Source organism: Cebidichthys violaceus, unplaced genomic scaffold (genome assembly GCF_023349555.1).
Source record: "Cebidichthys violaceus isolate CVI_PGR_0920_01 unplaced genomic scaffold, fCebVio1.0.p SCAF_40, whole genome shotgun sequence".
NCBI classification, from domain to species: domain Eukaryota; kingdom Metazoa; phylum Chordata; class Actinopteri; order Perciformes; family Stichaeidae; genus Cebidichthys; species Cebidichthys violaceus.
In genome coordinates, this window is record NW_027176595.1 from 1631942 (window position 1) to 1642117 (window position 10176).

The following is a 10176-nucleotide window of genomic DNA, read 5'->3' on the forward strand; positions in this document are numbered from 1 at the left end:
ATTATGTTCTTTAACATTTTGTTTTTCCTGTGTCGAACCTATTTATCTAGTAAATCGATACTCGTGACGTTATCCCAAAACTGTTAATGAATGATTTAAACATCTACAGTCCAAATCTTTGTATCTGATCCAGCCTAGACAAGATAAATTGTGATTGTAAATGAAAAGGTTTTTCGTAGAGTCCCTGAAATGTGATATGTTCCCCAGTGACTTACTGCATCACTGAACCTGTTTCCAGCTTGAAGTTTTTATTTTTTTGAGCAGTTTATCGGGAGCACTTGTGGCCCCGCCCCCGCCCTCTGTTACGTCGTAGTCATGGAGAATGCGTCCCCCTCTCGTCCAATGAGAAGCGGCGCTGGGGCCATGTGTGTATTGTTTAAACTGCTCAAATCGGGCTGAGTTCTCCAGACCGATAAAAACTTCCACCAAACAGAGTGATGGCGGCCGTCGTGTCTGTTAGCACAGCTGCCGGAGATGAGAGCACAGACACCGGGCTCAGCTTCGCCCCTCGGTCTCTCCACGATAACTACGACCCCGCTGCGGACCACGAGAGCTGGATGTCCGGAGACCACCGCCGCTATCCCGAACTCGAGTCCGCCGAGGAGGACTCGACGTCGGACCGCGAGTGTCAGCGGAGGGTCGACGAGGACCTGACATCACCGAGCCCCGGAGAGATCGAGAGCCGCTTGGAGAGAACTCGCCGGGAGTTTTACAACCGTAGAAAAATAATCATAAAAAATCTGCCCTCCGACGTCAGCAACCAGGTACGAGTATAAATACATTTAAAAGTTTTAATAATAGGTTGATTGATTGACGGGGTCGTTTGGCTAACGTTAGCCTAGCTCCAATATGCGTTGCCATGCTACCTACGTTAGCCTGCTAGCTATTTAACTCGTTAGCTGTCTTTTTAAATTTGATTGATGCGACTTTTTTGCTTTATTTAAACTGCAATTTATTCAAAAGTTAACACACGGTTAACTGGCAGCCACTGAAGAGAACTATACTAGTTTATAATTAGTTTGTGTTGTTGGGATAATAACTGCCAGGTGGTGAGAGAACGTTAACTGTCAATACTGGTCATCTGTGGCCTGTATGACCTGCCAGTCCGGCCTCGTTGGTAACAATTTAGAAACTTTATTATTCATGATTTGTGTTCACTATTAAAGCGTACAAGTCAGTATGTCGGGGATTATACTCCATATTTAAAGGTAACAGGTGCACCGGGACTTTTCCTCCATCAGCCCGTCTGTTTGTGTAAACTAACGGTGAACCGACGACCAGTGATTTTTACTCGTGATGCCACATTTTTTTTGGAACGTGCCTGACTCGTGGGGAGCGGTGGGCCTGCGGGCGGTACCATTGTTCACTATGGGGTGGGTGGGGGGCGCGCGCAGTGGGAGTTCGAGATGTCAGTTGCAGTACAACAAAAGGTGGAAGGTGTACAGACAAAAAAACGTTTCAGAAAATGCTAGACAGCGTCGCCGTTTCGTTTGTGAATGGTCAAAAGCAGCGCAGAGCAATTTCTCCAACAACAATGAGTCGGTTATTAACCTCTCAACCCCTCACAGGTGCAACTTGTTGCTAGTTCCCCAGTAGACATGAATGAGTTAATTATGCGATGACCAAAATATATATGTTTCATGTGGATACCCTGGTTTTCATGTTGTAATAATTTAAATATCTGAATGTAATCATTTTGCTTTTCTTTCCTTCTATACAGGAGGTCCATGAGCTGTTGGGCAACTACGACTTGAAGTACTGCTTTGTTGACAAATACAAAGGCACAGGTTGGTCTAACTGCTTGTCCACCATGTTGGGCATCACATGTTCAGTTTAAAGGACTGATGATCTATGAGTGTCAACTGAAGAAAGAACAAGCATTTAAACTTGATAGTCAAGTGACTTAGTTTGACTGTATTTAGAGCCGTTCACTATTTGCTCCGATATTCTTGAGGATAAATTGCTTCACAGTGTGAAACGCTTTTGTTCACAACAAAGAAAAGGTTCCTGACTATTGAACAGAACGGTCATGTGCAGTGTCGCCCGTTCATGTCGACAAATGGAGGACCTCACTCGTGACAATGTCTTACAAAGTCATCAATTTGTATGCAAGCAAGAGAAGCAGTTTCTACAATTAAAGCACCAAAATAATCAGTTTTAAATTATTCTTAGGGATGTAAATCAACCTGCTTTTTTTTTTTTTGTTATGCCCCAAAATGTGTGCTGTCTTAATTCAGGGGAATTGCCCGTTAACGATAGTACGCGCATGAAAGATCAGCATGCCATTAGACGTCTCAATAGACAATTTGACAGAACTGACATTAAAAGCTAAAGCAGAAACGGCTGCGTAGTGGCAGATAATAATGGGCCAGAAAATTGCCAGATGTTAAATTGAGGATATGCCTGGTATCTACCGTACTGTTGTGGCATTTAAATCGTTCTGGCAGGTAATTCAATTTTTTCCTTTTTTTTTTTTTTTTTTATGTGGATTTATGATGACGACAAGAGCCTGTCACATTGGTAGAATGGATGCCAATAACATTAAAACTCAAACGTATCTAGATGTGACCTTTTTTTTTTTTTTTTTTTTTTTTTTTTTTTTAAGCCATCACCCTGCTGCTCAGTCAGGTAGAATGCCTTTGATTCGTGGGACAGACATTGTAGTGTGTTGGGGGAATGTGTTGTTTTTTACAGGGTCTTTAAAGGGACCCAATGCTTTACATGAGGCACAGCTGAAGGGTGTTGAATCCAGACTTTAATGGAGCTGAATTTAACATTCTAAACATTAAGAGAGAAAACCACTATCGTCTATACAAATATAGTGAAGTAATGAGCAGATAGCTCTCTCTCTGTGTGTGTGTGTGTGTGTGTGTGTGTGTGTGTGTGTGTGTGTGTGTGTGTGTGTGTGTGTGTGTGTGTGTGTGTGTGTGTGTGTGTGTGTGTGTGTGTGTGTGTGTGTGTGTGTGTGTGTGTCACCAGCGTTAACTTTTATCAGACCGGTTGAAAGAAAAGTAGTGTCACAACCACGTTTGCCCTCCCGAGACCTGCTGTGCATGACAGTTACAAGAGGGTTTTAAATCAAATCCTTTGCATTTGATTGGTCCGCTAAAAAGTGGGCGGGCTTAGAAGATAATTTGACATAAAAATAGAAAGAAATCTATATATATTTTGGTGAACTTATATTGTTAAATAGGTACTCCAATGTGATCTAAAAGGGTTTCATCTTGACTTTAACGCTGACTTATCAAATGTCACTCCCTCACTTCACACCATATTGTTTGCCTCTCTTCCTCTGCCCCCCCCCCCCCAGCCTTTGTGACACTGCTCAATGGGGAACAGGCGCAGTGTGCCATCAAAGACTTCCACCAACATGTGCTCCGGGACCGGGAGATCTCCGTGCAGCTGCAGCCGACGGACGCCCTGCTGTGCATCGCCAACCTGCCCCGCGCTTTCACCCAGCAGCAGTTCGAGGAGCTGGTGCGACCCTTCGGGAACCTGGAGCGCTGCTTCCTGGTGTACAGCGCCTCCACGGGCCACTCCAAGGGCTACGGCTTCGTGGAGTACATGAAGAAGGACTCCGCGGCCCGGGCCAAGTCGGAGCTGCTGGGAAAGCAGCTGGGCTCCCGCATGCTGTACGTCCACTGGACCGAGGTGGGCTCCCTCACGTACCCGCTCCTGCACTCTAAATGCCTGTGTGTGGACCGCCTGCCCCCGAGCCTGCAGACCGCCCAAGACCTCCGCAACGCCCTGGCTGACACCCACTCGCCCGTCTTCTGCCAGGTCAGGTCCACCACATTACTACGATTTCAGAGGGATTCATCTCCCATAGTGTGTTTTTACAGCAAGAATAATGAACACAACACCAGTTTATACCAAAGTATCACCAGGTGTGTGTGTGCTGCCGTGTGTATCTGGAAGCTGTAGAATCGCCACTGAAGGGTTGAATCGTTTTGTCTAATCGTATTCCACATTTGATCTTTCTGAACCGTTTCACCTCTACCCCCAGTCGTTCCCGTGGCCACTCAAAGTTTCTATAGTGATGAGCATTGCTGGTTTCCATGGTGATGACCACCTGACTCCCCCAGGTGGTGTCATTCAGAAGGCTTTTCTGGAACCAGAGAGGGGGGTGGGGGTGGGTGTCCTCTTTAGCACAGCGAGCAGAGTGCTTTTTCTGCTGGTTCCAGGTTTTTTTTTTTTAGTTGTTTTTTTTTAGGATTGATGCAAAAGCAGTGAGGATTTAGAGTCATGTGATCATTTAAGGAACCAGTTTAGTTTCCAGCTCTAGTGTTGACTAGATGTACTGGTCTGCTTATGAGCTATTAACACCTGACGGTATTAAATCATGAGATCACATCGAGCTTCATTATAAAGATTCAACAGATAGTTAATGTAAACGTTTTTAGATTTGATCTGGAACTCTCCTGAAAGGAAATAAAACTGTAAATCCGTCTTTATGTGAAGCTGCTATATGAGAACCCGTCAATGCTAGACAGTAGCTTCAGGGCCATCTTGGTTAGGGGAGTCACTAAATTATTAATGAACAAAAAAAAGTCCCTTTTGAGCAGAGATTTGAGTACATTTCAGGTGTGTGAGGGAATCATTCCAACATTATTGTGCCTTTAGATCGTCAACAAAAGATCTCTGTAGTTGATTAGTCTTTTTTTTATTTTATTTTTTATGCTTTTTCAAGCCCAATGACATTTTTCCAAGAACGAATGATCACAGCTATGGTAAACACAAGTGAAAATCTTGCTCGAGCGTTAGCCGACTATACGGGCAGAGAGGCCCGGATACAGCAGCCAAATGGAGCGTCCCGATCAAAGCTTTGAATATTCGCTGTTGATTACTACTGAAGCTCCGGAGCCAAAGGAGAGGTATTTGGGACGGTCCTACTCGTATTTAGAAGCAGAACGAATGAACGCTAATTGCGTGTCTTTTTTTTTTTTTGTGTTTTTGTTTTTTCCTCCCCACAGTTGGCTCAGGGACAAGATGCAAGTTTCCGGAGGTTCACCGTGTTGGAGTTTGCCTCCGCTGAGATGGCCGAGGACGCTCAGCGACTCGCTGACGGCAGGCTGCTGGGCGGGACACACATCAGGGTGTCCTTCTGTGCCCCCGGTCCTCCTGGGAGAAGCATGTTGGCTGCTCTGATTGCTGCCCAAACCATGGTATGTAAAATCGGAAACACTTGCTGTCCGTAGCTGCTGTCGAGTTAGCCGTTGCTCTTGTGTCCAGTTAACCGTTGCTCTTGTGCCGATTTGCCTGACTTGTGTCCTCTCCCTTCAAGGCTGTGAACAGGGGTAAAGGTCTCCTCCCTGACCCTACAGCCATGCAGATTCTTACAGGCCTCAACAACCCCGCCACCCTCAAGATGCTGCTCAACCCACTGTCACAGGGACCAAAGCAAGGTGAGGAGTCCTCGCTAGCTCCTAATTAATGCCTTCGTTGTCGGGTTAGTTCTGGTGCTGTGGGTCCTGATGTCCCCTTTTGTGTGCAGGCCTCCTCGGGGCAGCCCCTACGATGCCCCTGCTGGCCAACCCCGCCCTCTCCGCCGCCCTGCTGCAGCTGCTCCTTCAGAACCAGGCCAAGGCCCAGCAGGTACTGCTGCCTGTCTTGCCCCCCCTCCCTCTCTCTCTCTCTCTGACATGTGCCTCCTTTGCTGCTCCGCCTGTTTTCATCTATCCTCTCGTGTTCATACATCCTTTTTTTTCCCCCCTCCACTCTCCTCTTTACCATCAGCAAGCCTTTCTGGGAAATCATCTTCTGTGGGCTCAGGTGCTGCACAATAAAGAAAACCCTCTAGTGCCTTGTGTGAGTGACGGTGGTGTGTGTGTGTGTGTGTGTGTGTGTGTGTGTGTGTGTGTGTGTGTGTGTGTGTGTGTGTGTGTGTGTGTGTGTGTGTGTGTGTGTGTGTGTGTGTGTGTGTGTGTGTGTGTGTGTGTGTGTGTGTGTGTGTGTGTGTGTGTGTGTGTGTGTGTGTGTATATCGCTGTGTGAGGTGCTGGTTAAGACTTTTTGTTTTTTCTGTGATAGAAAACGCAATGCCTGGGTGGGTAAGCTCTGGCTAGCAAACTTGTTTTCGTGTGGGCTGTACTTTTGAGTGGTGCTGAGTGATGTAGTAGGTGTGCTCCATTGTGCACAGGAACGTGTAAATACCCACTCTGTAAGGACATAATTTCATACGCGGTGAGTAATCCTCGCTGCTGACTGAGCATGCTGGTGTGTAGCGCAGCTGCTTTTTTTTTTTTTTTTTTTTTTTTTTTTTTTTTTAAAACCGCTGGAGTGTTGCAGTGTGACCCTCCAGTGACACTGAACTCTGCTCTGTCCTCTGGCCAGCAGGCAGGACTCATTGGGGACAATCCTCTGGCTGTCCAGCAGGGAGTCCATCTGCTCGGAGACCTACCCCAAGGTTTGGCATCCGTCGACTCCAGCCGTCGCTCCTTGAATCACAGACTGCATGTTTTTTTGCTTTGCCTATGATGCTAAACATCTGTGTTAATCACGGATTCTCCTCTTTATGTTGGTCGCAACGCTAGAGGAGTCTTAATGTTACGTAGTAGAATTCCATACCGCTTGATTATTGACATTTACGTGATTCGGCTGCATCTGTAAGTTAAAGGAAGAAAAACATGTTTGCTGTGAAGGTGACTCACTGATTTTATCTGAAAACGGGAACAAGCTGTATTCCAACCAATCGAGACATCGGTTGTAATTTACAATTGAGCCTCTATCTGTTTCCTCTAGGTGGTGGAGTCCCGGGTCTTGATCCTCTGGCCCCTCTAAAGCCAATGCAACTTGGCAGAGCGCTGAGGGAGCAGGAGTCCCCCACAGCGATGTGCACCTTCCCCCAGACTTCCCCTCCTTCTCTGCAGGGCCTCTCCATGCCCCTGATGGGTGGCATGATGGGGGCAGATGGCCTCACAGCGCAGGGGGTGAGGGCCCCGAGTCATTTCCGTAACGTCTTCTGCCCGAGTGTAAATGGTACGAATGACTCACCTTTCCCCCTCCTGTCAGGTATCCATACTAGGAGATCCTCCCAAAGATGGGAACCATCCCCAGAGTGGCTTCCTCGGTGTCAACAATGTTTTCCCCTCAGGTGAGGCACTTTTTGCGTTTTGCACATTGGGGTTGTGATTTTCTTACTGAAGTCTGTTTGCTGTATGAGATCGGGCTAATAAACGTCAGCATGTCTGCACTACTACAGGAGGAAGCTGCAGACCTCACCCCTACAGGAAGAGGCCCACACTAAGTAATGTGTCCAACCAGCACACGCACCAAAGCCTTCAGCCCAACTACAACCTGCGCTACCAGGATTCCTACAGCCCAGAATATCCTCCTCTGCACCAGGTAACCGTCACGTCTCCACTGCTTGGTCCATATGTATTTGACCTGAACAGCTGCTGCTGCTTTACTAGATGAATCTGCAGTGTAGTGAGTGGCTGCTGCTGATTCAGTAGCCTGTCTGATGTGATCTGGTGTTTCTCCTCAGGATCCTCTGGCCCACTTGTATGAGCAGCAGGAGAACCTCAGTGCTGGATCCCTGGCAGGATTCGGTCAGCAGGTAGTGTGGGCATCTTTTTTTTAAAAATGTTATTGGATCACACTTGTGCTGCTCTGTAGTTACACCGTTTGTCTCTGCAGCTCTCTCGTCAGCCCGACTACAGTGAGCGTTTCCCCAGCTACAGTTACCCTCCCAGCGACCCCATGTCCTCCTACTTCAGCTCGGGGCCCGAGGCCTCCAGTACCGGTGGCCTCGCTACCACCCATCTCAACCGGGTAGGCCTACAGCTTTGGACTCTATTTCTTTTTAAAAATAACCTCTGGTTTGGTTTCAAACTGTAATGGTTGGATTAGGTTCAATAATTAATGTTAGGGTTGTTTATCTGTCCTCAGGCTGTGGGAATGCCTCCTGTGAGCCACACCCCCAACTACCCACCAGGCCTGGGCAATACTCTGAAGGTAATTGAAACTCTTTCATGTCTTTGCCCTTTTTTATATTCGGTCTTAATTTTTGTATACATTTTTCGACCAAGCTGCTCTTTATTGACTTTATAAATGTTCGCACTTATTATTATTTTAGACTCCCATCGGTAGCCACAAGCGTTTGTTCAACCGGCTGATCCCGTCTCCGGAGCCGAGCCCCGAGGGCGGCTACGTGGGCCAGCACTCCCAGGGCCTCGGTGGTCACTACGCGGACTCCTACCTAAAGCGGAAGCGCATATTCTGACCACAGCCGGATGAGTAGCCTTCCAACAGCCAGGACACAAAGGCATCTCCTCTGGTCTCTTCCAATGAACTGCATGGCGTGGTGCTCCTGTGTACTCCTGGTAGTGACCCCTGGAGGGTGCTGGGGGGGGGGGGGGGGCAGCCTGTTGCTATCTGGACTGTTGTCACTCCATTGGAATTCTTGGTGGTTGTATTTTTTTCTGTTGTGCATGTGTGTGTGTGTGTGTGTGTGTGTGTGTGTGTATATATATGATTTTAGTGTGTTGGTAAATTAAGTTTTTACTTTTTTTTTTTTTTTTTTTTTTTAATTTTTTTATTTGCCTTTTAGTTTCCTGTTGAAAAACGTGTACAGTGAGAAAAAATGGTTAATAAGCAAATGAATTATTTCCTCTTAAGCATTTTTTAATTCTTATTCCTGTGTTGAGTGATGTATCAGCAGAGCCTTAGGCTGCTTTTAGAATGTTTGACATCCCACTAAAGTGATGCTGTCTACAACGTCAGGCAAAGGGACTAGCATAGTATTAAAAACAAGCTCTACTCTAAAGACTCTACTTTTTTTTTTTTTTTAAATAGCCCTCCTAATTCATGTAAAAAGTTTGGTAGTTTGTGTACTGAGATGGTGTTTTTGTACCCCCCCCCCTCTTCTACACAGGGTTGTTCATTTTGCTGTATGGCCTCTCCTCATTGGTTAACATGCAGCTTTCCATCCACCAATGACTGGCTGTGTATCGTGGCGGTGAAGCTTTCTACCGCTCTGGCATGTTCTCTGAAGCCTTACCTTTTTCCACGTCGTTTGTCTTTAGATCCACACCCTCCAGCTTGTTCACGGAGTCGCTTCTTCTTCTTCACTGGTTGTTCAGTGATGCACTTGGAGGTCACCATCCTAATCTGTTCTCACCTCTTTGTAAAAAAAAAAAAAAAAAAAAGCCCTTTTCAAGTCTCCTCTCACTCGGATGTTCAGGAGTTGAATATTTTCTGTGTTTATGTGAGTCCTGTTTAAGTTTAATTTTTGAATGTCTTGAAGTCCTAACCCCTCATCTCTGGTTGGTGGGGTGGACCTCTACCATCTCTGGAGTCTGGGGAGGTACTAATGGAAGCTAATGGCAGGTGATTGGTCAGTGACATGACTGTCCTTGTTTTTCTTTTTTTTTTTAATTATCTGGTTGACAGTTTGATTGTGAAAACCCATTACCTCTGACTTCTGCTAGTAAATGCAGCTACACTTGAGCCGTAACAGTGTTCTCTGTGACATCATCCTGCCCTGTGTTGGCTTCCATCTACATTTACCTTTTTTCTGTGTTTTTTGCCGTGTAAATAGTTGAGCTTGATCGATTTTTTTTTTTTTTTTTTTTTTTTTTTTTTTTTTTTTTTTTTTCCCCCTTTCTCTCTCCCCCCTGAGTCCAAAAAGTTTTTGTTTTCTTTAATCATACCTGCCTCTGGTCTGGTGTTTTGAATGGATTTGCTGCTCCTCGTGTTTTTGGTCGTTTTGCCTGTATGCTTGGACGACTGATGTGACGGCACAGCCGACGGCTCATGTTGTGTACGGACCAAGAGATGCAGCCGTACTGTATGAGGCTCATTCATTGTGAACTGCCATCTTCTCATCTGTACCTCCATGGTTGTCTCTGTATGTGCGAGTGTGTGTGACGTGAGCAAGTAAATGTTATTTAAACTCATGTTGTGATCTCATCATTTACAAAGAATCTTAGCACATCTGCATTTAAAAAAAAAAAAAAAAAAAAAAAATGTTCTTGGTTCATCCTCTTTAGTTGATCACATTATTTAATTAGTTCTAATTAAATAATGTGATTAAGATAAGATAGTTCTATCTTAAGCCTTTTAAATTAGGACTTTGAAATTGGTTTGGGAATCAGAGCTGAGTTTAGTGGCGCTTAACAGATTTGCGTAATATCATTTAAATATCTGCTTTTAAACCCAGGATACAAAAAGAGCT

At 45.7% G+C, this 10176-nt stretch overlaps 1 protein-coding gene across 6 annotated transcripts; it reads left to right on the forward strand.

Moving 5' to 3' along the window:
• Window positions 1–437: 437 nt before the first annotated feature.
• Window positions 438–9948, forward strand: raver1 (ribonucleoprotein, PTB-binding 1). 6 transcript variants are annotated; one of them, XM_068728073.1, is made up of 15 exons: window positions 438–764; window positions 1721–1787; window positions 3311–3780; window positions 4974–5165; window positions 5285–5405; window positions 5495–5595; window positions 5737–5808; window positions 6333–6405; window positions 6741–6928; window positions 7011–7092; window positions 7201–7343; window positions 7486–7557; window positions 7638–7772; window positions 7890–7955; window positions 8077–9948. In XM_068728073.1, the coding sequence occupies exons 1-15, from the start codon at window positions 438–440 to the stop codon at window positions 8221–8223; spliced, it is 2256 nt and encodes a 751-aa protein (XP_068584174.1). In that variant the 3' UTR covers window positions 8224–9948. The 6 variants fall into 6 exon arrangements, with proteins under 6 accessions (XP_068584174.1, XP_068584177.1, XP_068584175.1 ...); XM_068728076.1 differs by having other exon boundaries at window positions 6336–6405; window positions 7011–7108; window positions 7214–7343; XM_068728074.1 differs by having other exon boundaries at window positions 6336–6405; window positions 7486–7560.
• The last annotated feature ends 228 nt before the right edge of the window (window positions 9949–10176 follow it).

Bases quoted from the DNA above. Each gene is read 5' to 3' on its own strand.
- raver1 (XM_068728073.1), top strand. From the start codon at position 438: ATGGCGGCCGTCGTGTCTGTTAGCACAGCTGCCGGAGATGAGAGCACA. The intron at 5,166-5,284 runs GTATGTAAAATC...TCTCCCTTCAAG, and splicing joins TGATTGCTGCCCAAACCATG to GCTGTGAACAGGGGTAAAGG. The intron at 6,406-6,740 runs GTTTGGCATCCG...TGTTTCCTCTAG, and splicing joins GCTCGGAGACCTACCCCAAG to GTGGTGGAGTCCCGGGTCTT.